Source organism: Armigeres subalbatus, chromosome 2 (assembly GCF_024139115.2).
Source record: "Armigeres subalbatus isolate Guangzhou_Male chromosome 2, GZ_Asu_2, whole genome shotgun sequence".
Lineage (NCBI taxonomy): Eukaryota > Metazoa > Arthropoda > Insecta > Diptera > Culicidae > Armigeres > Armigeres subalbatus.
The window spans coordinates 212,089,590-212,114,257 of record NC_085140.1 but is presented as its reverse complement, the minus strand read 5'-3'; the positions used below and the strand labels follow the sequence as shown (position 1 = coordinate 212,114,257).

The window sequence follows — 24,668 nt, the reverse complement described above, 5'->3', positions numbered from 1 at the left end:
GATTTGTTCGTGGATGACAGGCTTACCCCCCCGTTTTGTATGGACTAACGGTTAACACAGCAGAAATGAGAGCATATTTTTATACTGCTCAACCGACTAACTCATTCCAGAGGCTATATTCCAAAATTGTTGTATGGTGGACTTCTAGTACAAGGGTTTTTCTATAACTCTGCCTAACAAATCGATGTTTAAATTTTACGAAATAACTCTTGGCGACTGTGGAAAACTTATTTGAAAATCAAGTCGTTTTCGGCCGTTGCAGTCTTGTAAAGCAGCAAAAACAGGTTTACTTCTGCATCCGACGGTTTCGGTAATTTATTTTACCTTTTTCAAGCTTCAAATCCTTGAAAAAGGTAAAATAAATTACCGAAACCGTCGGATGCAGAAGTAAACCTGTTTTTGCTGCTTTACAAGACTGCAACGGCCGAAAACGACTTGATTTTCAAATTTAAATTTTACTATTGAAGGAGTTACAGCGCTAGTTGCAGTAACTTACTAAATGATAACAAAATTCTAATCATGCATGATTTTTTTTAGAAATGAGTTTAAACTCATGGATAAGTTGAATTTGATATAAATTTTCAAACACGAGTTTTTACTCACAAGTCACAACCTGTCTACTAAAAAGAGTATCACCCATTAAACTGATCCACTGATCCTGATTGAGCTGAAATATTCTGAGTATGTTATTCTCATCCAAATACATTCTGGGTTGGCCCCACACAATTCGGAAAATGTTTGTTCCCAGGGCCAATATTAACTAATCCCCAGAAATAAATAAATGTGCCTGTCAGTGAATGCGCCAAACTTAAATGCTTACGAAACATACGAAAAACGACATGTTGATCCTCGAATAATCCGTTTGTATGAAAATAACGCTTCGTTTTCTTTTCAGACATCCTTCGGAAAGCGCCTGCTAAATTGTTGGCTCAATACGGGTTATCTTGCCAAAGCGAACGGGAAACAACATTCGCATTGACGTTTCCATACAGACCTGTTGTCGAGCCTACCGACAGTGAGGATGCAATTATCAGCCAGACGCCGGAGAAGATCTTGAAAGCATTCGATACTATCCGGATACCCATGATTAGTGGATACACCAACAACGAGGGGATCCTGGCAGTGGCAGCGAACCAGAACAGACTGGAGCAGTTTCAACAGAACCCTGGATGGTTAGTCCCAGAACTGATGGGACATCCGGCCGGCTTGGACCGGGAAGACGTTGGAAAACAAATAAAAAAGTTTTTCTTTGGAGACAAGTCGATTGGCTTGGAGACTGTTGATGAACTCTCCGATTTGTTCTCAGATCACACATTCGTTACCACGTTAAATTTAAGCGCAGAATGGTTGGCAAAACACCAGCCCAATGCCAAACAATATCACTACATGTTTTCGAGTGTCGGTAGGCTCAACATTGTGAAAGCGATGTACAATTCCAATCATTTGCACGGAGCCTCACATGGTGATGACGGTTTTTATTTGTTCAACTCGGCGTTCCTTCCGCGGCTGTCAAAGAATAGTGAGGAAGCTAAGGTGAGGGAAATACTTACCAAACTGTGGACCAACTTTGCGAAATACGGTGATCCGACTCCAACGAATGGCAGTTTGACAGTGAAATGGGATCCTGTGAAGAAAATAGATCCAAGTTCAAAAACATTCGATTTGGACTGTTTGGAAATTACATCGGAACCAAAAATGATTCGAAATCCTTCACAGGAAAGGAAGGAATTTTGGAGGGGATTGATTCAGAAGTATACTAACTATTTATAGCCTCAATGCTATCTAAATAATGTTTTAACTATTATTTTTTGCTATATCCGAAATACCCATCATGACCGGTGTCGGTAACTTCGCGCACTGGTTCCAAGTAGTGGTAGTGTAATTTTTTTATATATACATATTAACAAGGAATGCATGAGCATGATCAACTAAGATTCCACCGCCTGTCAAATGCAACTTGTTGTGAGAAAATCGCTTAAGGATTACTACCTTCAGAATAGTTGGCCATCATTCCAGTTTGTGACAGCAGCGCGTACGGACTTGCTTATTTCTCGCGGATTTTTTCCAAATGTTTTTTCTAGTTCGTTCGCTGTGTTTATGTTTTCACTTCGTCGCGTTGGCGTTATTTTCTCCAGGACCTGTCATGGGAGACTCGGTGGTCGATTTGGTCGCGGGAAAGGTGCCGAAGCGCACTGCTCTTGGAGGCGCGGGTAACTCCTCCAAGCAGCTTTCGCAGAGCAACGTATAGTAGTCGTTGCCAATCAACGATACCGGCAATCCGCCGAGGAAACGAAAGAACCGCAGCAGGTGCAACCGGAGCGAAAGGAGAAGTGCTTGCACGTGTTTGTGAAGTGCGATCCACCTGATCTGAAGCGAGGGCGTGAAAGTGATGCCTGCAAACAAGGACCATCATCAGTCCGTCGTGGAGTTCCTCAAGGTCCAACAAGTATGAGTACTACACTCATGACCACCCCGGCACAAAGCCGCTCAAGGCTTTGCTGCGAGGGCCCCATGACATAAAGGAACAAGATCTCATTGCGGAACTCGTGAGCTGCGGCCTGAAGCCAGTGGCCAGCGATACTAATACAGGTAATCTTCGATATAACGTACCCTCGATATAACGTACACTCGATATAACGTCACTCGATATAGCGTACATTTTTCCCCGTTATAACGTACACTTTGAAAAATAATTTTAATTTTGGTAGTTATTACAAAATAATTTACTAAATTGTTATGATCATTCATGTAGGGATGGCATTATTGTATGAAGTCTAATTTTATCAGCTAGAGTCATTAATTACTGTTTTCCCCACTTTGCACTATCCTCAGAATTCTCCCGAGGTATTGGATGATATTGAGTTAATGAGGTTTTAGGCATGTCTAGTTGATATAAGTCAAAGTCAGAATTGATGACGGGTTGTTTTCAGGTCTAAGTCAGCTAATGTCGAGTGAAGTAATGGTATTGTAGACCTAGGCTTGAAATGTGTACCAGATTATTTTAAAATTAATCCTAGAGGAAATTCCTGGAGAAGCTCCCAAAATAATTTCTGGTGAAATTTGTAGAGGAATTCCTGTAGGAAATTCTAAAATAGTTCCAAAAAGAATCTCCGAATTAATTCTTTAAAAAAATCTGATTAAAAGAAACTGAATAAATTTTCGAAACGAATTCGTAAAGTAATTTCTGGAAGAAAGGAATGTTCAATGGTATTTTTGAAGGAATTCTTTAAAGAATCTCCGAAGGAGTTTCCTGAATATATTTTCAAGCAATTCCTAAAGGTATTTCGATAGGAACTCGAAATAGAATATGCGAAGAAATTCCTATATTTCTACAGGAATTCCTTCGGAAATTTCTTCAGGAACTCCGGCAATTCCCGGAGGGATTTCTTCAAAACATTATCCCGAAATTAATCCCGTAATTGCTTCGAAAATTCTTCCAGGAATTCTTTCGGAATTCCCCTTAGACATTAGGTCAATACTTTCACATCGTATTCTTTCTTGAAATTTCTTTCAAAAAAATCCTAAGACCTCCGGACCCCCTTCGGAAACTCCTTGAGCAACACTTTTAGTAATCATCCCAGGAATTTCTCGAAAAATTCTAGAATAAAGTGATGAGTGTTTCCGAGAAATTCTTGATAATGTAGTCTAATGCGTTAATTGTTTGTGAATGGCAGGTAAAACTCGTCTCGCTTTAGCAACTGCAGTAGAGCAGGGCATGTTTAGCCTCCACCAGCCTATAAGACCGCATCCAACCACTCAACATAGTCCTCCAACCCAATACCAGAAGGCCAGAAGTATCTTCGTTAAGTAGCCATTAAGGGGTGGCGTAATTGGGTCGATACTATGAGACGAGGTCACTGACTTGAAAAAGGAGGTCATGACCCTGGGATGCGGTCACTAGTAGTAGAGTAGAGTAGAGAGAAAGTATTTGGGACAAGAGAAGGCATTGAGGACAACCCCACGGTCTTTACGTTGAAAGAATTCCCTGGTTCCGTAGTCGGCCCAATCCGGCATTGTTTTCGCTGATAGACGATCGTTCTTCTTTTTGGTCGAGTTGTAACGAAGCAAGAAGCGAGGAAGATCTCCAAGCCACCCGCGATACCACCGGTAAGGCCAGGGCTCTTAAGTCAGGTTAACTAGCTGGGATTTTTGTGAAAAATCATCCGGAAACAACTTCGGAAATAAATCTAAGAATTATTTATAAATTCCTCCTCAATGTTTCTTCGAAAAGAATAAATTTTTTAAATTGCTTCAGAATCTATTTAATGAGTTCTTTCGGAATTCAAAACTTCTTCCTGGAATTCTTTAGGAAATTCTTCGAATCTTCCATTTAGAAATATATTCACGAATTTCTTTTCTTTATTCGGAAAAACCTTCCGAAACTCCTTTAGAAAGATGTGCGGAAAATATTTTGGTAATTCTTTAGGATATTCCTTCAAAAAATCCGTTAAAGATTCGTTCTGGAATTCCTTTACAAATTCCTTCGGAAAATTCGCTTGGGAATTTCTTCGGAAGTTGCTTTAGATTTTGTTTTAGGGATTCAAGAACTTTTACTTTCAGGAATACCATCGGAAATCCCTATGGAGATTCTTTCGCAAATACCTTAGGAAATTTCTTCAGAAATTCCTGTTAACGTCTAACTTAATTTCTAAATTAAGAAAAGACGTTAATAAAAATTAAAAAACAATCAGGATTTTCTAAAAAGTCCTCCAGAAATTCGTTTAGAACTTTCTCCAGCAAATATATCAGATCAGATCTGCAGAAAATTACTCTGCATATTCCTCAGTTTTTTTTCAGCAACTCTTTCAGATTTTTTTTTCGGAAATTCCTCTGGAATTTTCTTCAGAATTTTCATAATTTCTTTAAACATTTCTCAAGAAATTCCTTTAGAATGTTTTTCGGTAATACCAGTGGAAAATGCTTCGGAGAATTCTTTTGATTTTTTAGACATTCCTTCGGGAAATAGTTTGGAAATGCCGTTTGGAATTTCTTGGCATATCCCTTTAAAAAATCTTTGACTTTTTCGTTGAAAATTCCATCAAAAATTCCTTCAAACATTTGGTTGAAAATTCCTTCAAGGAAGTATTAAAATTTCTGGAAGAATCCATCCAACAAAATATCGGATAGATCGTATATAATTAAATATTTATGAAAATATTCAATTTGGCGAGTCACGTGCCCCATCGTGCCCTAATACTCAATAAATAAAACAAACGGTGCAACGAAAAGCAAGCCTTGTGTTTCCAGTGCCTCTTAGCCTCTTATTTCCTGTACTTTATAGAGAAATAAAATGACAAATACAATTCTTCGGGTAGTTCTTCCTAAGAACGAACAGGTTTGTAGGAATTGTTCACAAGAAAAGCTGTTTCACACTGCTAGCTGAGCATTATATAAAAAATTAAAATTCGCCCATAAAGTACATGATAGTACAACATTTATGTAGTGTAACATAAGGATGATTACTCCTGCTTCGATATAACGTACAATTCGATACAACGTACAAACTTGAAATCGATATGTACGTTATATCGAAGTTTACCTGTACTACCTTTGCAACCTCACAAACGGCTGGTGGCCGGTGCAACATCGATTCAAGCTCCAACACATCACGCTCCATCCACCAGCGAATGGCCCCTCCCTACTTCCTCCTGGTTTCCGTCGTCAGGACAACAAGCCCATTCCGGACGAGGGCGACCCACCACTCTACACATCGGAGTAGCTAGTTCCGATTTTCACCAAACTGGCAACGTGACTACGCGGGTGCAAAATACGCTTCGACCATATCTTCACCCTGTGCATGTTCGTCATTGAAAATAGCTGCTATGGTGGGTTTGGTCAATTGGAACGCTTGCCCACCTAAGAGTTGGTTGATTTCCTCGACGAGTGAGAGATCGACGTGGCCTTCATAACGGAAACGCACTTGAAGCCCTAGGTGAGTGTACATTAGGGTGGCTCAAATTAGTATGGGAAAAACTTTTTTAATTTTTTTGATGGGCCGCCCTCTCATTCGGTTCTATTTGATGCCCTGATGCTCTGCAGGGATGGAATGCTCCTCAGAGCGAATCAGGAGAAGAAAAAAAAATGCTCACTGCTCTCGACACACGAATCTTTGCGCTTCTCTTTTGTAGTTTTGCGTTTCTCTCTTTTTCGGGTAGCTCCGAAATATATTCATTTCTCAATGATAACTAAATGGTTTGACTCAATGAGGTGAGGAAAAAGTTGCTCATTGAGTATCTTTGAGCCTCTTTTCTCGAAGGACGGAATTTGTGGTGGCGAATAAATTTATGATAATTAGTTGGCTAATCTAAAGGGTAGCCAGTAGGTTATTGTATTTATCGTGTTTGTTTAGAAAACAATTTAATCACTGTCATAATGCGGGTTTAGGATTGTTCCATTTTATTTTTACACGTTGAAGACATTCCCTTTAAAAAGCTTAGTATATTTTAATCGGTCAAAACGGTATATACTTGGTGCACGCTGATTGAGCTGAAATATGCGGCGCTGCAATGAACACAACAATTGACAGAAATGCAAAATAATACAACCCCGAGCAAGGTTGGATACGTTCAACTAGTCTCTATATATAAAAATGAGTTTGCATTTCCTTTGAGGCAATATAACTCATAAACGGGTGGACCAATTTACAAGATTCGATCAGTAATCGATTCGTCTTGGGATCAACTGTATTTGTACATGCTAATAGTTGATCGATTTGCTGGGGAAAGTTGGGAAGTTGTCTAAATGCAACGGATTTATGAGTTCTGGAGAAAGCCATCAAGCTCGAACTGAAATCGATCTAGAGTGCGACGCCTCAATCAACACTAAATGATTGACAGATCAAAAATAAAACCCGAGCGAGATCAGGCAGTTCGACTAGTATAAGATAATTTCGTCAATAATCAAATTGTAATTGCTTACCAGACAAATGTAAAATTGCCTACATCGCCTGTTGCTTAGAACCAGTAAAATAATTAATGTAAAGGTGTTCATTTCTACCCGTTCAAGGATGCTATACACGGCACGGCGTGTTTGTCCAAAGGGGCTTATTTTCAAAAAATCAGTATCTCTAAAACACCCACTAAGCGAAAGTATAGGTTTTCCTCTTTCCCGTAAGTGCATTTTGAAAATGTTCTATCGGGGGTCATTTTTCCATACATTTTTAGGGGTGTTAAATCGGCTATCATTCGAGATTTCTATGGAAATTGCACTAAAAATACTCAAAAAAATAAAAATTGTTCTAGATCCCCCGATAGAACATTTTAATTTACCCACGACATGAAAGAGGAGAGCATATGCTTTCGCGTGGTGGGTGTTTCATAGATACTGATTTTTTCAAATTAACATTTCCCCACAGAGACACCGTGACGGTCCCTATTCTCATGCTGGTCCCATAAAAGTACTTATGTGTGAGGCTGTTGTGCGGGTAGCGATGGTATGACAGAAGTGTGCTTTCATTTATCTGTACGTTCAGTTGGAAAGAACAACAAAAATGATGCTCCTCAATGAGGCACATTGAGACAAACGGTTTCTCTCAAAGAGCGCCGCTCCTCATTTTTCCCACAACAAAGAGCATCTTTTTTGTATGTTTTGATCATATCCGTGATGTTTTGTTGCTCACTTTTGATGAACTATTATTTGCTCATTGAGCTCATGGTGCGAGTAAATGCCAAGCCTGATGCTCTGGACAAAATTTCAGCCAAATCGGTCAATGTTTGGGCGGTGCTAAACTCATTGGAAGTTTAAATGCAAAAATGTATGCAGAAACATCAAAAAACAGTGAATTGCAGTTGGACGGCACAACTTACAATGAAGAACTATGATACTCATTCAGATCTTGAAGAACTTAATACAGAATGTTATGCAGAAAACCGCGAGAAGATTAGAGTTTTCCCGGCTAAGTTATTAGCGTTTTACTGGAGTGTTGTAGGGGTGAATTTATTTCTTTTCAAAGGTAAAAGAAACGAAATTTGCTCAAACCCCACTTCAGAGAAATACCGTTTTAGATTTGGGAGGGGTTAGAGTTCTGGTCGAGGGTTTTTACCTGGACGACTTCTTCAACTTCACAGCTTCCACTGTCTCACAAGGCTTCACTCCACTTGCTTCTAATTGAGGCTTTCTATAAAATTTCTGTATATTTAGACGTCTGTCGTGTTTGGGTATCGACCAAGTTAATTTCCCCTCCGAGCTTTTCGCTTATCATGGCGCCTTCTACGCCACCCCCAATGGCCGCCCATTTTTCCGTGATGCAGCAACTGGTGGTGAATAGCGGAACTGGATTGCCAGTGATGAACTTAATTTTAAAATTATAAAATCACTTAAATAAAGATTAAAAAAAAAGGAACTGGCTTGTGGTGTGGCTGCATAAGTTTTTGGTTTCTTACTGCATTTATAAAACGGAACAAAAAACGCGAAAATCTCACACATCTCGAAATGACAGACACACCACTTGTTACAACCTTTACATAACCAACATGAAAGAACACGTCTCACAACCGATTGTGTACCAGGAGCTCAGCTCGGATCACTATCCGGTGGTGGATGAAATCGTATCGTCTATCAACCGTCACCAACTTTCTAGAGGAAACTACCATCGAGTGAACTGGCAGCGGTTCCAGCAGTGCGTTGACACCACCGTCGACTACGAGGTGCGTCCGGAAACGCCAGAAAGTATCGATCGCCAGCTGTGAGCCACCGAATAGGCAATTTCGGTGACCAGAGAGCAGCACGTTCCAAAGGCGCGACAGGTAAGCAACAAACGTGTTAGATTTTTTTTTTCAAAGATAAAAATAGCCCAAAAACACTAAATCGACTTGAGCCACCTCGAAATTTTATCCGAATTTCCTGAAAATTTGACAGGATGCTTATTCTGGCATAAGAATTGTGATTCTGGGCTTCATAAAAACATGAAGAGGTCTACTAACCATTGACACCCTCACCATATATCTCATTCGTCTTCACAACGTGGTTCGCAGACAGTACAAACGTACTGGGCTGGCTGCACTCAAAACCCGTTGCAATCACTTGACAAAAGTAATCCAGGCCAGCATGGTGGACCTCAGAAATAGTGATTTTCCAAATAAGATCCACGCTCTCCTAGACAGTGCTAAGCTTTTCTGGAAGTTGACCAAAATTATAAAACCCAAGCCTATACCCATTCCACCTTTGATCGCATTAGACAGCAATAGCTCTAAGGATCGCTTGATAACTCCTGCAGAGAAGGTCGCCGAAATAGGTCGAACATTTGCCAGCTCGCACACAGAACACCATCAGTCTACGCGAAGCAGCCGTTAACGAGCATGCTAACAACATCCATCTTATTCCCAACGACTTCTCGGATGAGATGGAAATCTCAGCTGGCGAACTGGCGGCCCATATCAAATCATCACACAGTAGCCGGGCAACCAGTGCCGGTGGAGAATGTTGAAACTTCTAATATCTTGGTAGCCAAATGGCGTACCAAAATACGAATTTTCAACTCTAACGTGAAATCTGTGCTGTTATACGCTAGCGAAACATGGTGTGTATCAGTGGAGAGCACTCAACGGCTGCAGGTGTTCATTACCAGATACCTGCGGTATATAATTCGGGCCTGCTGGCCTCACAACTGGATCTCAAACAACGAGCTCCATCGTCGTTGTCACCAGAGGCCGATAGCAACAGACATTCGGGATCGGAAGTGGGGCTGGGTCGGCCACACTCTACGTAGGGGCGGAAACGAAATCTGTAAACAAGCATTAGACTGGAACCCAGCGGGACATCGCAGCAGAGGCAGACCCAGAGGCTCATGGCGAAAGAAATAAAAGAAGTTGACCGAAATCTAACCTGGCAACAGGTTAAAGCGATAGCCGGGCAACGCTCAGGATGGAGATCTTTCAAGTCGGCTCTTTGCACCACCGGAGGTGTACAGGATCCATAAGTAAATCAAATCATCGAAAAACATCGAAAAATGAAGGCCCCAGGCTTCGACAGCTCCATTCTTCGAGCACCTTTCGCTGATTTTTAATCAGTGCCTCCGTTTAAGCTATCATCCATCGTCCTGGAAGTCAGCCAACGTCATCCCTATCCGGAAGTCTGGGAAGGATCCTTCCTCTCCGAGAAGTTATCGCCCCATCAGCCTTATCTCAGGGTTATCGAAGCTATTTGATTCACAGCCGGTTACTCTGCCGAACACCACAACATCTTGCTCAGGAACCGTACACCAACTGACCCGAGTTACCAACGTCCTCAGACGGAACAAGTTTGTCTCAAAAACATCCGCCATAGCCTTACTCGATGTCGAGAAGGCGTTCGACAATGTATGTGTTGAAATTACTGTACCCTTTGATCAACCGCTAGTCGTCATTGTCCCTGAAAAATAAACTTGCTATCTGTGTGGCCCCAAATGGCCGGAGCGAATTGTTATGACAGCAGCTCTCCGTGGGTGCATGTGCACGTCGCGGAGGTCTGACCAGAAGAGGACGAGTCATGGCTTGCTGCGCACTGATCGACACGCTGAGGTGTTAATGTATAATCACACTCTGATGGTAATATACTCAAACCCCACATTTCCCTTCTTCTCTCATTAAAAAAAGGCAAAAAAAATCCTCTAGCATAGAACGCATTGATTTTTTTTAAAGTTATTTGTGCGAGACTAAGATGAACATATTGCTTTTGAGAAACCGATGATTTCCTTTGAAAACTGAACTCCAAAATAAACTTGTATGATCATCGTGGTTTTCAATCGCAGAACAACGAAATGCAAGTCAATAGGTTGTATCATTAAAATGTTAAACTAAATTGGTAATTGATCTCACAAAAACATTTTATATTGTAGCAATAATCTAAATATCTTATACCGTCCATTAAATCCAACTATCAGCTTCATATATAGTAATACCAGCAAACTGACTTTCAACATATCGATGTTGAACTTGCTAACAACCGCTTAGAACATGTGTTCCCAAACTGTGGGCCGTGACTCCCAGGGAGGTCGTGGGCTGATCAATAATGGGTTGCGAAAGACGAATCTTGATTCATTATTTTGTCCCTATTTTATCCCACAAATCTATCACAGCCATTAGATTTGGATTATTATTATTATTTATTCAGACTAAGGCCGAAGTGGCCTGTGCGGTATATAAGAGTCTTCTCCATTCGGCACGGTCCATGGCTACACGTCGCCAATCACGCAGTCTACGGAGGGTCCGCAAGTCATCTTCCACCTGATCGATCCACCTTGCCCGCTGCGCACCTCGCCTTCTTGTGCCCGTCGGATCGTTGTCGAGAACCATTTTCACCGGGTTACTGTCCGACATTCTGGCTACGTGCCCGGCCCATCGCAGTCGTCCGATTTTCGCGGTGTGAATGATGGATGGTTCTCCCAACAGCTGATGCAATTCGTGGTTCATTCGCCTCCTCCACGTACCGTCCGCCATCTGCACCCCACCATAGATGGTACGCAGCACTTTCCTTTCGAAAACTCCAAGTGCGCGTTGGTCCTCCACGAGCATCGTCCAGGTCTCGTGTCCGTAGAGGACTACCGGTCTAATTAGCGTTTTGTAGATTGTAAGTTTGGTACGGCGGCGAACTCTATTCGATCAGAGCGTCTTGCGGAGTTCAAAGTACGTACGATTTCCAGCCACTATGCGTATCCGAATTTCTCTGCTGGTGTCATTTTCGGCAGTCACCAGTGAGCCCAAGTACACAAATTCTTCTACCACCTCGATTTCGTCACCACCGATGCAAACTCGCGGGGGGTGGCTTACATTGTCTTCTCTTGAACCTCTTCCTATCATGTACTTCGTCTTCGACGTGTTGATGACTAATCCGATCCGCTTAGCTTCCCTCTTCAGTCTGATGTAGGCTTCTTCCATCTTCTCAAAGTTACGTGCCATAATATCTATGTCGTCGGCGAAACCAATAGCTGGACGGACTTATTGAAAATTGTACCACTCGTGTTAATCATTGCTCTTCGTATTACCCCTTCCAAAGCGATGTTGAATAGCAAACACGAAAGACCATCACCTTGCCGTAACCCTCTGCGGGTTTCGAAGGGACCCAAGTAGCACACTTGTTACACATAGATTACAGCAACTTATATGTGACAAGATTCAGTCTCAATTAGGTTGCTGCAACCAGTTTCACTTGACTTGTGCTACCTGGGGACTCGAGAATGCCCCCGAAACTCGAACTACGCACATCACCCGATCCATCGTCGCTTTGATCAACCGTGTCAGTTTATCCGGAAAACCGTGTTCGTGCATTAGCTGCCATAGCTGGTCCCGATCGATTGTATCATATGCGGCTTTGAAGTCGATGAATAGATGATGTGTGGGCACGTTGTATTCGCGGCATTTCTGCAGTACTTGGCGAATGGCGAACACCTGGTCCGTGGTGGAGCGTTCGCCCATAAAACCCGCCTGGTACTGCCCCACGACAATACCCTTGCAGTTGGTGCTAGTCGACGGCATAAAATTTGGGAGAGTACCTTGTAGGCGGCGTTCAGCAATGTGATTGCGCGGTAGTTGCTACAATCCAGCTTATCGCCCTTTTTGTAGATGGGACACACGACACCTTCCATCCACTCCTGCGGCAAAACTTCCTCCTCCCAAATCTTGGTAATGACCCAGTGCAGCGCTCTAGCCAGTGCCTCACCACCGTGTTTAAATAGCTCTCCTGGTAGTTGGTCAACCCCAGGGGCTTTGTTGTTCTTCAGCCGGCCAATCTCCTCCTGGATTTCCTGGAGATCCGGAGCCGGTAGAATTATGTCTTGCGCGCGTTCTCCCAGGACCATACCGCCATCTTCGTCTGCCACATCGCCATTCAGGTGTTCTTCGTAGTGCTGCCGCCACCTTTGGATCACCTCACGCTCGTTCGTGAGAAGGTTCCCGTTTATGTCCTTATACATATCAGGCTGTGGCACGTGGCCCTTACGTGAACGGTTTAACTTCTCATAGAACTTTCGTGTGTTATTAGCGCGGTGCAGTTGCTCCGTTTCTTCACGGTCTCGATCTTCCTGCTGGCGCTTTTTCCTCCGGAAAATCGAGTTTTGTCTGTTCCGCGCCTGTTTATATCGTGCCTCGTTCGCCCTCGTGCGGTGTTGCAGCAATCTCGCCCATGCTGCATTCTTCTCTTCCACTAACTGCTCACATTCGCCGTCATACCAGTGGTTTCTCTGATCCGGGGGCACCGTGCCAAGTGCAGCGGTTGCGGTGCTACCAATGGCGGATCGAATATCTCTCCAGCCATCTTCAAGAGACGCTGCGCCTAGCTGCTCTTCCGTTGGAAGTGGCACTTCCAGCTGCTGCGCGTATTCTTGGGCTAGTCTACCGTCTTGTAGCCGCCCAATGTTAAGCCGCGGCGTCCGACTTCGACGCGTGTTGTACACCGTCGAGAGTTTTGAGCGCAGGCATACTGCAACGAGGTAGTGGTCGGATTCAATATTCGCACTGCGGTAAGTGCGGACGTTCGTGATGTCGGAGAAGAATTTACCGTCGATTAGAACGTGGTCGATTTGGTTTTCCGTTTCTTGGTTAGGTGATCTCCATGTGACCTTGTGGATATTTTTGCGGGGAAAGAATGTGCTTCGGACTACCATTCCGCGGGAGGCTGCAAAGTTTATGCATCGTTGGCCGTTGTCATTCGATACGGTGTGCAGACTATCCGGTCCGATGACCGGTCTATACATTTCCTCCCTTCCTACCTGTGCGTTCATGTCACCGATGACGATTTTAACGTCCCGCAGTGGACATCTATCGTATGTCTGCTCCAGCTGTGCGTAGAACGCTTCTTTCTCCTCGTCGGGTCTCCCTTCGTGTGGGCAGTGCACGTTGATGATGCTATAGTTGAAGAAACGGCCTTTAATCCTCAGCTTGCACATCCTTGCGTTGATTGGCTGCCACCCAATCACGCGTTGGCGCATCTTTCCCAGCACTATGAAGCCGGTTCCCAGCTCGTTGGTGGTGCCACAGCTTTGGTAGAAGGTAGCCGCTCGATGCCCGCTTTTCCACACTTTCTGTCCTGTCCAGCAAATCTCCTGCAGCGCCACGACGTCGAAGTTGCGGGGATGTAATTAATCGTAGATCATCCTGTCGCAACCTGCGAAACCTAGCGACTTGCAATTCCATGTTCCAAGCTTCCAATCGTGATCCTGTATTCGTCGCCTAGGTCTTTGCCGATTATATTGAGTCGCATTATCTCTTATATTGTTCGTAATGATTGGTTTTCTAGGCGGCTTATTGGGCCTGCGCAAACCTCCTGTCTCGTCAGAGGGCCGTCGTGGCAGGGCTGTTTAGCGTCCCACCTAACACCAGGACTTGGGCTTGTGCGCTTTGAGCGGCACACGGTCGCTTTGGTGGGGCCTACTTGCGGATACATGCAGCTTTTTATAGAGGTTTAACAGGGCCCACTGTCAAACCCCATCACATCCTAGGCAAGCCCCACAACTCGCAGATGGCCTGGGAAGGGATCGTCAAGCCCTTGGACATAGTCCCTGCTGCCCGCATTAGATTTGGATCTATGTAGTGAATGGAGAACAATAATTTTTGAGATTTTGTCAAATACAATGAAATCCAAAATCCAATTCAAATTCAATCCAATTCTAATTAAAATCCAAGCCACATTCAATCCTATTCCAATCAACATCCAATCCTAATCCAATCTAAATCCGTTCCAAATCCAAAAACAATCAAATTCAATTCTAATCCAAATCTAAATCAAATCCAATTCAAATTCAGTCCAAATCCAATCCAAATCCAATCCATATCCAATTCAAATCCATTCCAATCAAATCTAAATTCAACCAAAATCTAATCCAAATCCAATCTAAATCCAATCCAATCCAAATCCATTCCACATTCAATCCAAAACCGTTCCACATCCTTTCCAAATCCACTGCAATCAAAATCTAATCCAAATCCGATCCAAATCCAATCTAAATCCGTTCCAAATCCAAATCCAATCAAATGCAATTCTAATCCAAATCTAAATCAAATTCAATCCAAATCTAACCAAAATCTAATCCAAAGCCAATCCATATCCAATTCAAATCCATTCCAATCAAATCCAACCAAATTCTAATCCAAATCTTTTTGAATTCCAAATCATTTCCTATCCATTCAAAGTAATATAATGATAGGATATAAAGCAATTCATAATGGTTTGTTCAATCTAACTTATTTTTATCCAAATTATAAAAGCCAATGTGGGAGGCTCGCAAGCAATATGCATTTTCCAGCGGTCTTCCAGGCGCGCTTTGTGGTTTTCTAAATCACAATCCATTTTCCAGCGGTCTTCCAGACGCGCTTTGTGATTTTCCAAACCACAATCCATATTGTAGCGTTCTTCCAGACGCGCTTTGTAGCAATCAGTGTTGGTGAAATCACTCATAAATCTCAATCAATGAGCGCTCCCGTGCGAACGAAATCGTCTGCGATTTTAAGGTGAAGGTGGGTTGAGTACCAAAACAAAGCTTTGATAGTATTGGTACAGTAAAAACTTTCATATACTGTAGTAGTATTGGTGTTGTATTTATAAAAAAACAAAGAATATTAGTAGGGTGGTTCAAAAAACGACCCAGCACCATCACGCTCACTCGATTCCGTCCCATGCTCCGAGTGTCCTGAAAAAACCGATACGAACAAAAACTGGTTGAGCGAGTTAACGCCCGGCCACCCGGACTTAGCACATTCCATCGATGGCACCACCGACGTCAGCGATTTGGGTGCCCTCGGCAACGGCGACGGCACGGAGCTCGGTCAGCAGTATCATCGATTGGCATCGAGGCCAGGTGTAGGGTGCTGATATGGCATTATTAGGTTAGGTGGTAGGTTACATTAAGACAATAAATCAGTTTAAGTTTAGTAGTCAATCGACTTGGGTCTTTTTTAAAAAGAAATCCCAAACGCGAAAACGCGAACTGGCGCCCGAATAGGGACCCGTCGACGTGGGAATAGTATAAGTGTCCGGTAGTGAAAAATCGTTCAACAAGTGAAGTGTAAAAATCCTCAAAGTGATCTATCACACCATTGGTGGAAGGAGCCAAACACCACACCCTAGGTTCAACGAGCCTACCCTACGGACGAAGCGAGGATCAGGACACCGCATCCAGCCGGATCGATCGTTATTAGGGCCCGGAGTAGCCGTCAGCAGCAAAATGGACGAACCTGAAATAACTGCCTGGTTTTTCCCCATCGACGGAGTCCCGCTATCAAAAATCATCCCAGGAAAACCCAGGAAGTCCAACGGAGGATGTTGGCAATTTTACTGTAAGTTTCTTTTATTTTATTCAATCAAACAAGTGCTAGTGATAGTTTGTTAAATCCGAAAAGTGAAATTTGAAGTGAGTGAAATTTTTATTCCAATATCTCAAAAGTTTTAATTTTTGCTCCTATCTGAGTGATTTTTTTTATTACGGTGATTTTGTCGAAGTTCTCCTCAAGCTCTTGCCCAATTTGCTCAATATTTTACCGAAGAAGAAATCGCGAGTAAATTTCTATTACTCAAATATGATGAATCCTAACCCTAATCCAGTGCCCCCGCCTCCTGCTATGAGCATTCAACAGTTTATTGATTTAGGCAAAGTTCCAGACTTTGTCAAGGAAATTAAAATTTTCAAGGGTGATCCTACCAGACTTATTGATTGGATCACCGATGTTGATTCCATTCTCAGAACTTACCGCGACAACGGTGCGACACCGTCGCAAATTAATATCCTTGAACGGTCAGTGCGCCGGAAAATTGACGGCGAAGCTGCCGATATTTTGAATGCGAATAATGTCTCGTCCTCTTGGACGGATATAAAAACACGTTAATCCTGTATTATCGTGACCGACGCGATGTTAAGACGTTAGATTTCCAATTAACATCTATAAGAAAATCTGCCGAGGAAAGCCTCAGCAGTTATTACAGCCGCGTCAATGAATTATTATCATTGATAATTGCTCAGATACAAACGGACGATAAACTGCGACCGAATGCCGCAGCACATATCGACTACTTCCGTGACAAGTCACTCGATGCATTTATCAGAGGATTGGATAAACCTCTGAGCATCCTGTTAAAAAGTACAAACCCAAAACTTTGGGTCAAGCTTACAACTTCTGCACTGAATATTATAATTTAGATATCCGTTCTGCCCCCTTCCGAAACGAACATGGTGGCCAATCATTGCCTAAGCCAAAGGAACCTCCAAAAATACCTTCCAGGACACAGTTTTTAAATCACAAAATTCTACTACCGCCACCATTACCTCCAAGAAGGCCTAGTGTGCCTCAAAATTATGCTTTACCTCCCAGAGTCCCCTTGCAAACCAACCCATTTAGGCATCAGCCTTCCCAAAATGCATTCTCATACAATCCATTTTCACAAAACCCCTTCAGGTCACCTCAAACTTCCCAAAGAGTAGAAGCCATGGAAGTTGACCCGAGTCAACAATCGAAATTCGTAAATTATGGTAATCGGCCGCCAATGAATTTAAAAGGCCAGCTTCTCAACAATATCACCAAAATGTCAAACGACAAGCACATCCGTTAGAAAACGCATACCCTGTTTATGATTATTATGATAATTACGATAATTACAACCAGTATGCTTATCAGTACGATCAACCGTGCTACAACGAGTGCTATCCAGATTATCCGAGCCCATATCCCATGCAGGACGGCTCATATGACGAAGCGCCTCCTGCTGACAGCTTTGAAATAGGAGAAGCCTCTGGTACCGCTCCGCCAAAACAGAATGCTACTGAACAACAAGAACAGCACGCAAATTTTTAGAATGGCTCCCCGTTGGTAACCCCAACGATGCCTTACATAAACCTTCAAACAAACATTGGCGAATTCCCTTTTTAATTGATACAGGGCAAATATAAACCTAATACATCCAATGCTAGCATACAATTATTCATTAACAAAACCGTATCATTTCACGGCAAATGGTATCAGTAGCGCTAATGGGAAATTCAGCGCTAACTCGGCGATTGATATTGAATTTTTAGACCAAAAATACATTACCGAGCACAATTTCTACTACATGATTTTCACCCATTTTTCACGGTATAATAGGTACCGGAATATTAAACGTACTCAGCGCAAAGATTGACCTCAAAATAACACTCTCCAGCTAAGTAAAGACAATGAATTTCTGACTATTCCCTTCTTCAATATTCCCCACACAAATTGTTAGTTCCCTGGAAACAAATCCAAGACCATCCAGTTGCCTACCCCAACAATTGGCACTCGAACCACGGGCAAGCAACGTAGACAAAATGCTCAGAACGGCTCATCTTTCAGCCGACGAGAAGGACAAATTATTCGAGGTGATTGAACGGCATCAAGAAGTGTTTCATCAGCCCGATGCAAAACTGACTTGCAGTACCGTAATTGAGTGTGCTATAAACACCGCGGATGATATTCCAATCCACCAAAAAGTTTATCCATACCCTGCTGCATATGCAACAGAGGTAAATAAACAAGTTAAAAAACTTCTCGATGATGGAATTATAAGGCCATCACGATCCGCTTGGACGTCCCCAGTATGGATTGTTCCAAAGAAATCCGATGCCTCCGGAGACAAAAAATTTCGAATGGTAGTAGACTACCGAAAATTAAATGAAAAAACTTTATCAGACAGGTACCCGATGCCTGAAATAAACTATGTTATTGACCAATTAAAAGGTCAACAATATTTTATCACCCTCGATTTGGCATCTGGTTTTCACCAGAAAAAAAAAACTGCTTTCTCGATTAATAATGGCAAATACGAGTTTACTCGTATGCCATTTGGACTCAAGAATGCTCCCGCGATATTTCAACGTGCAATCGATGATATATTAAGGGAACATATTGGGAAAATATGTTACGTCTATATTGATGACGTAATCATATTTGGCAAAACACTCGAAGAAGCACTTAAGAATCTCGAGATAATTTTAAAGGCGCTGAATGATGCTAATCTGAAAATTCAATTGGATAAGTCAGAATTCTTACATAAAGAAATTGAGTTTCTCGGTTATGTCATCACATCTAAGGGTCTTAAACCAAACATAAAAAAAATTGAAGCGATAGAGAAGTATCCCGAACCATCAACAATCAAAGAGCTGAGATCATTCTTAGGAATGATGGGCTATTACAGACGGTTCGTAAAGGACTTTGCGAAAATCGCAAAACCCCTTACAAGCCTTCTGAGAGGGGAGGGATGTACCTCAAATAAAAGATCAAATTTAACGAAGTGGAATCAAACTGTTTTAGGAAAATGAAAAGTATTTTATCTTCCTCAGACATTTTAATTTATCCCGACTATAGCAAGCCTTTCATTCTCACAACCGATGCATCTGATTTCGCCATCGGAGCCGTCTTGTCGCAAGGTGAGGCAGGTAAAGATAAGCCTATCCATTTCGCCTCCAGAACTCTCTCGAAATCCGAAGAAGGATTCTCAGTACCAGAAAAGGAGATGTTAGCCATATTTTGGGCACTACAAACGTTTAGGAACTATTTATACGGTTCCAAATTCAAAATTCTCACAGATCATCAACCTTTAACTTTTTCTCTATCAGCAAAAATACAAATGCAAAGCTTAAGCGTTGGAAGGCATATTTGGAAGAACACGATTATACCATTGAATACAAGCCAGGCAAAAGCAATGTGGTTGCTGATGCTTTGAGTCGAATAGTGTGTTCCATGACTGCTACACAACACTCAGCAGAAAATAGCGATCATTTCTATATCAAATCTACGGAATCCCCTATTAATGTATTTAGACACCAGGTTATTTTGAACAAAGGTCCCGATAAAGTCAATACAGAACACCCCTTTGAAAATTTCACCAGAGTAAATGTTTTTATCAGTGATATTAACGACAATTCTCTATTGCAGGTATTGAAAAACCATTTTGATGTTAATAAGTTAAACGGACTCTTAACAACTGAGGAAATTATGGGTAAATTACAGGAAGTGTATAAAACTCACTTTGGAGATAAAAAGCCGTTTCACTCAACGTCAACTCCAGGATGTCCGAGAAGAGAACGAGCAGTGGGATTTGATACACAAAGAACATTATCGTGCGCACCGCGGCGCAGATGAAAATAAATGGCAGCTTTTGAGGAAGTTTTATTTTCCAAAGCTTTCTCAAAAATTGCATGACTTTATAAAAAATTGCCGAATTTGTCATGAAAATAAATATGATAGAAGCCCTATTCACTTCCCTATCCAAAAACCCCAATACCTAATCGACCGTTTCAAATAGCTCACATCGACATTCTTTTCATAGACAATCTTCAGTACTTAACTTATGTCGATAAATTCTCAAAGTATGCTCAAGCTCGTTTAATTGAATCGAGAGCCGCTGTAGACCTTATTCCGGCTGTAAAGGAAGTGTTATCAAAATTTAGTTTTCCTGAAACCTTGGTCATGGACCAGGAAAAGTCATTCATGACGGGTGAGCTAGTAAATTTTTATAACACCAACAAAATCACGCCATATATAGTGGCTACTGGTCGAAGCGAGATGAATGGGATCGTAGAACGCTTCCATTCGACTTTACTAGAAATTTATCGAATAAGCAAAGCTGAGAATCCAAATCAAACCCTACAAGAAATCATGGACATTTCAATAATAAAGTACAACAACACCATTCACTCCACCACGAAACATACCCCATACGAAGTAGTCATTCCCAGCTCTCAAAGCTCGACAATATGTGAAACCGTTTATAGAAATTTGCTGGCGACACAGACTAAAGACCTGAAACGTCACAATCAAAAGACAAAACATACAGAAATTGAAGCAGGAATTGACGCATACGAAAAGACAAGACGTAGAGTAAAAACGACCCCACGATATAAAAAGATTAAAATAGCTAAGGTCAATAAAAGCACAATAAAAACAGATGACGGTAGACGTGTCCACAAAACGACATAAAAATCAGACAAATTTGACTGACAAACTCCAACCTTTTTCAGAATCTCATCCCTACTGACAGAAGCATGGACGTTACACATACAACGACTGGAACAACCTATTTTCGTCTTCGACCACGGAATGAGCAGATTAAAATATTCATCGTATCGTTACATCCACCACTTCAGCATAGAGTCATTAAGAACACATGTCGTAGATCTCAGGAATAGATTTGATGAAATAGATAAAAACCAATTTTCGGAAATAATACTACAAAAATTCGATGAAATTAATAAGTCTTTGGAAAGTATAATCCCTATTAGAAGGCAAAGAAGATGGGATGCTGTAGGAACTGTTTGGAAATTTATTGCTGGGTCACCTGATGCAAATGATTTAAAATTGATTAACAATAGCATTAACAATCTCATCTACAATAATAACAAGCAAGTCAAAATTAACAGAGAAATGACTCTTCAGCTAAAGGAATCCGTTTTCAAGACTAAAGAAGCTATTCAGTTATTCAAGAACAAATCTTCAGAGCTATATTCAATAAACATTCTCTTTAACCTTAAAGATTTAAACGAGAAAATTGGAGATATAATAGATACGATAATGTTAGCTAAATTAGGGATTTTAAATGGGAAAATATTAACTAAAAATGAGAAGGAAATGTTTAGGAAAGATTTAGACAGGAAAATGTAACTGTCCATTCGTCAGCCGAAGTTGTCACCTATGCCACTACTTCAATAGCCACCAACAACCAGGAGATCATACTGTTCATCAAATTGCCGAAATTGGATCCTCGAGTTTTTCATAAGATCCTTGTTTGCCCAACCTTCCACAATCGACAACAAATACACACGACCAAGAAATATTTCTTAATCCACCCATCTGAAAAATTTACAGTCCACACGCTAGAACCAACAATTTACAATTTGGAAGATACTGAAGTAGCCGATTCCTCATGTATACCCAATCTCTTGGACGGAAAAACAGCTGTCTGCAACTATACATCAAACCCTATCCAACAAGAAGTCATTTCAATTGACACACACCATATACTTGTCAACACCGCCGAAAACTTCACCTTTTCATCCGATTGCAGCGGTTCTGAGAGGATCCTCTCCGGATCGTATTTAATCCAGTACGAGAATTGCACCATACAGATCAATGGTGTCCCATACACAAGTAAAACCAGAAACATTGCAGGAAAACCGATATATCTCCCTTTGGACGGGATAACCATCTCTAAAAACGGAGACGTTTTGAACATCAGCATGGAACATCTCCACAAACTCCAGTCAGAAACCCGAAAGGAGTTGGATCTACTTCGCTTGGAAACCAAAAGCCTACATTTTCCACATTGGCCACTGTTTGGAGGAATTGCAATCCTCCCCATCATAATCGGTATTGCTATTTTCTTCAGTATTTTCTTCCATAGGACTACCAAGATCAAGCTGCAGACGGTACCAAGCAACAAAGAACATCATGGAGCAAAGGAGCCTAGGCAGGGCTTGGAAAATTTCAAAACCTTTTCCATAGTGGATACTATGAACCAGGAGGTTCATCTCTAAGGAAGGTCGAGTTAACGCCCGGCCACCCGGACTTAGCACATTCCATCGATGGCACCACCGACGTCAGCGATTTGGGTGCCCTCGGCAACGGCGACGGCACGGAGCTCGGTCAGCAGTATCATCGATTGGCATCGAGGCCAGGTGTAGGGTGCTGATATGGCATTATTAGGTTAGGTGGTAGGTTACATTAAGACAATAAATCAGTTTAAGTTTAGTAGTCAATCGACTTGGGTCTTTTTTAAAAAGAAATCCCAAACGCGAAAACGCGAACTAGCGCAAGCCGGTTCAAGTTTGTATGAAAACTAGAATGGGAAACTAAACCTTTTATTACACTGACTACGGCGCTTTCCCTCCAAACGTTGGCGAAAAGAGAACCCACATAGCTGAAAGCAGCATTCCAGAGACTTCAGTGAACGAAAACCGCACCGCAGGAAAGATCCATTGATTACGTAACGCAAATATAGCATTTTATACTCCACTCACCCTTATGTCACACTTTTTGTATGAAGTATCTGCCCCTGGTACGATAGTGTAGACTAGACTAGACTAGAAGTATCTGCCCCTGGTGCGACAGATATCACATACAAATTCTGGGTTTTTTATTTTGTTGAATTGCACGTTTCACTGAAGCCTTCTGAGAAGCCTAATTATCATGCTAAAGAATCGCAACCTCGATTAAAATCGACTCCTAACTATTGGAACGACCATTCAATATGGATTGTCTATGGAGTTGAAGCTCTTAAATGTTTCATCCCGTCATATGGTCTCCCCCCTCGCCATCGCCCAATGACGGAGTGCCAGAATCAGAATAATGTTAAATTCAACCTCGCCATATCAACTGTCATACAAACCTGAAACGACCTGCGCACGGTAAGCCTATTCAAACCAGCCGAAACCATTGGATGACACCCAATTTAAAAATCATAATCAACTGAGCGTGGCGAAGCAAAATTATTTTTTGAGCCACCCTACTTATTAGTTTGCTGCTGCCGGTGCCGGTGCACCGCGGTGTTTACATTCGCTCCGCGATCAATTTTTAATCGTTTTTTTCGGGCAAATCCAGCAGTTTATACTAAGTTTTCGGTTCAAATAAGTGACTGATATCAAAAAGTGGTGTTTAATTTGCATTCTATCAACATTTCGGGCTGCTCATGTGCGGAAAAGTGAGTAAAAACTTGAATTTTTCAATGCCCTTTGAGAAGAAGTGAAGTGCAGTGATGAACCCAACAAATCGCGAACGGCTATTAAATTGGCACGAAACTGCTAATTTATGCTACAATTCGAGCCGGAATACATAGGATTCATTGAAGGAACATGTTCATTATCACGGGAAGTAAGGAAATATGCTGTGAACAGGTTAGTAATTTGAATATTAAACTTGTTCGATGCTGTTCGATGCATTCGAATGTTGGTGGGAGAGGAGTGCGGGAGGTGTGGGGTTGGCCCGTGGAAGGTCCGGTGCCATATTGGCTGCCATTGTGGTACTCTTCCAACTATGTCCTTAAAGGAATGCATCACGCTTGAATTTTTCATGCTGAAACGCATCATTTCACTCATTTGCTAAAAAATCATTTTGGTTTAGAAATGCATTTGAAATCAATTTGGGGGCAATTTATTGCTTATACATAAAAGAGTGTCTAATATTGTATGCGACAAACGTCAATTCACTGTTTTTAAAGAAGGAGAACAAAAGAAAACCTACGATGATTCAAATGGATGATTCAACTCATCCATGAGTTTTTAGGTGCTGAGTTGGGTGCGTTTTGATTTAAATCATCCATGAGTTTTGAGATTTTGAGTTTTTACCAACACTGGTAGCAATACAAACCCATTGCCTTTTGTTTTTTTAATCATCAGATATTTTAACACATTAGCACATTACCAATTGAATTCAACTCACCTTTTGAAATCAGCGTCAGGATCCAACAAATAACCTGGCAGGATCGCCAAAATGTGTGGCCCCAAATGGCCGGAGCGAATTGTTATGACAGCAGCTCTCCGTGGGTGCGTTTGCATGCCACGGAGGTCTGACCAGAAGAGGACGAGTCATGGCTTGCTGCGCACTGATCGACACGCTGAGGTGTTAATGACAAATATTTACAAATATTTAATTGACATTTTGTCCTACTGGCAGCATTAGCAGATTAGCATGGCCCCTGCGCAAGGATGACACGCAAAATCGTAAATAAAGAAGAATTTTACTACTACATATACATCTACA

The 24,668-nt window shown here is 41.9% G+C and overlaps 1 protein-coding gene and 1 pseudogene across 1 annotated transcript in view; both read left to right on the top strand.

The window, feature by feature from the left end:
* LOC134209539 (neuroligin-4, X-linked-like) overlaps nt 1-1,790 on the top strand; it is a 48,950-nt gene extending 47,160 nt beyond the window's left edge. The window contains exon 9 of the mRNA XM_062685517.1: nt 896-1,790. Coding sequence (XP_062541501.1) covers nt 896-1,770 — 875 coding nt within the window. The 3' untranslated portion in view covers nt 1,771-1,790. The remainder of the gene's footprint in view (nt 1-895) is intronic.
* Nucleotides 1,791-24,535: 22,745 nt separating this feature from the next.
* LOC134218676 (U6 spliceosomal RNA) lies at nt 24,536-24,648 on the top strand (annotated as a pseudogene).
* The last annotated feature ends 20 nt before the right edge of the window (nt 24,649-24,668 follow it).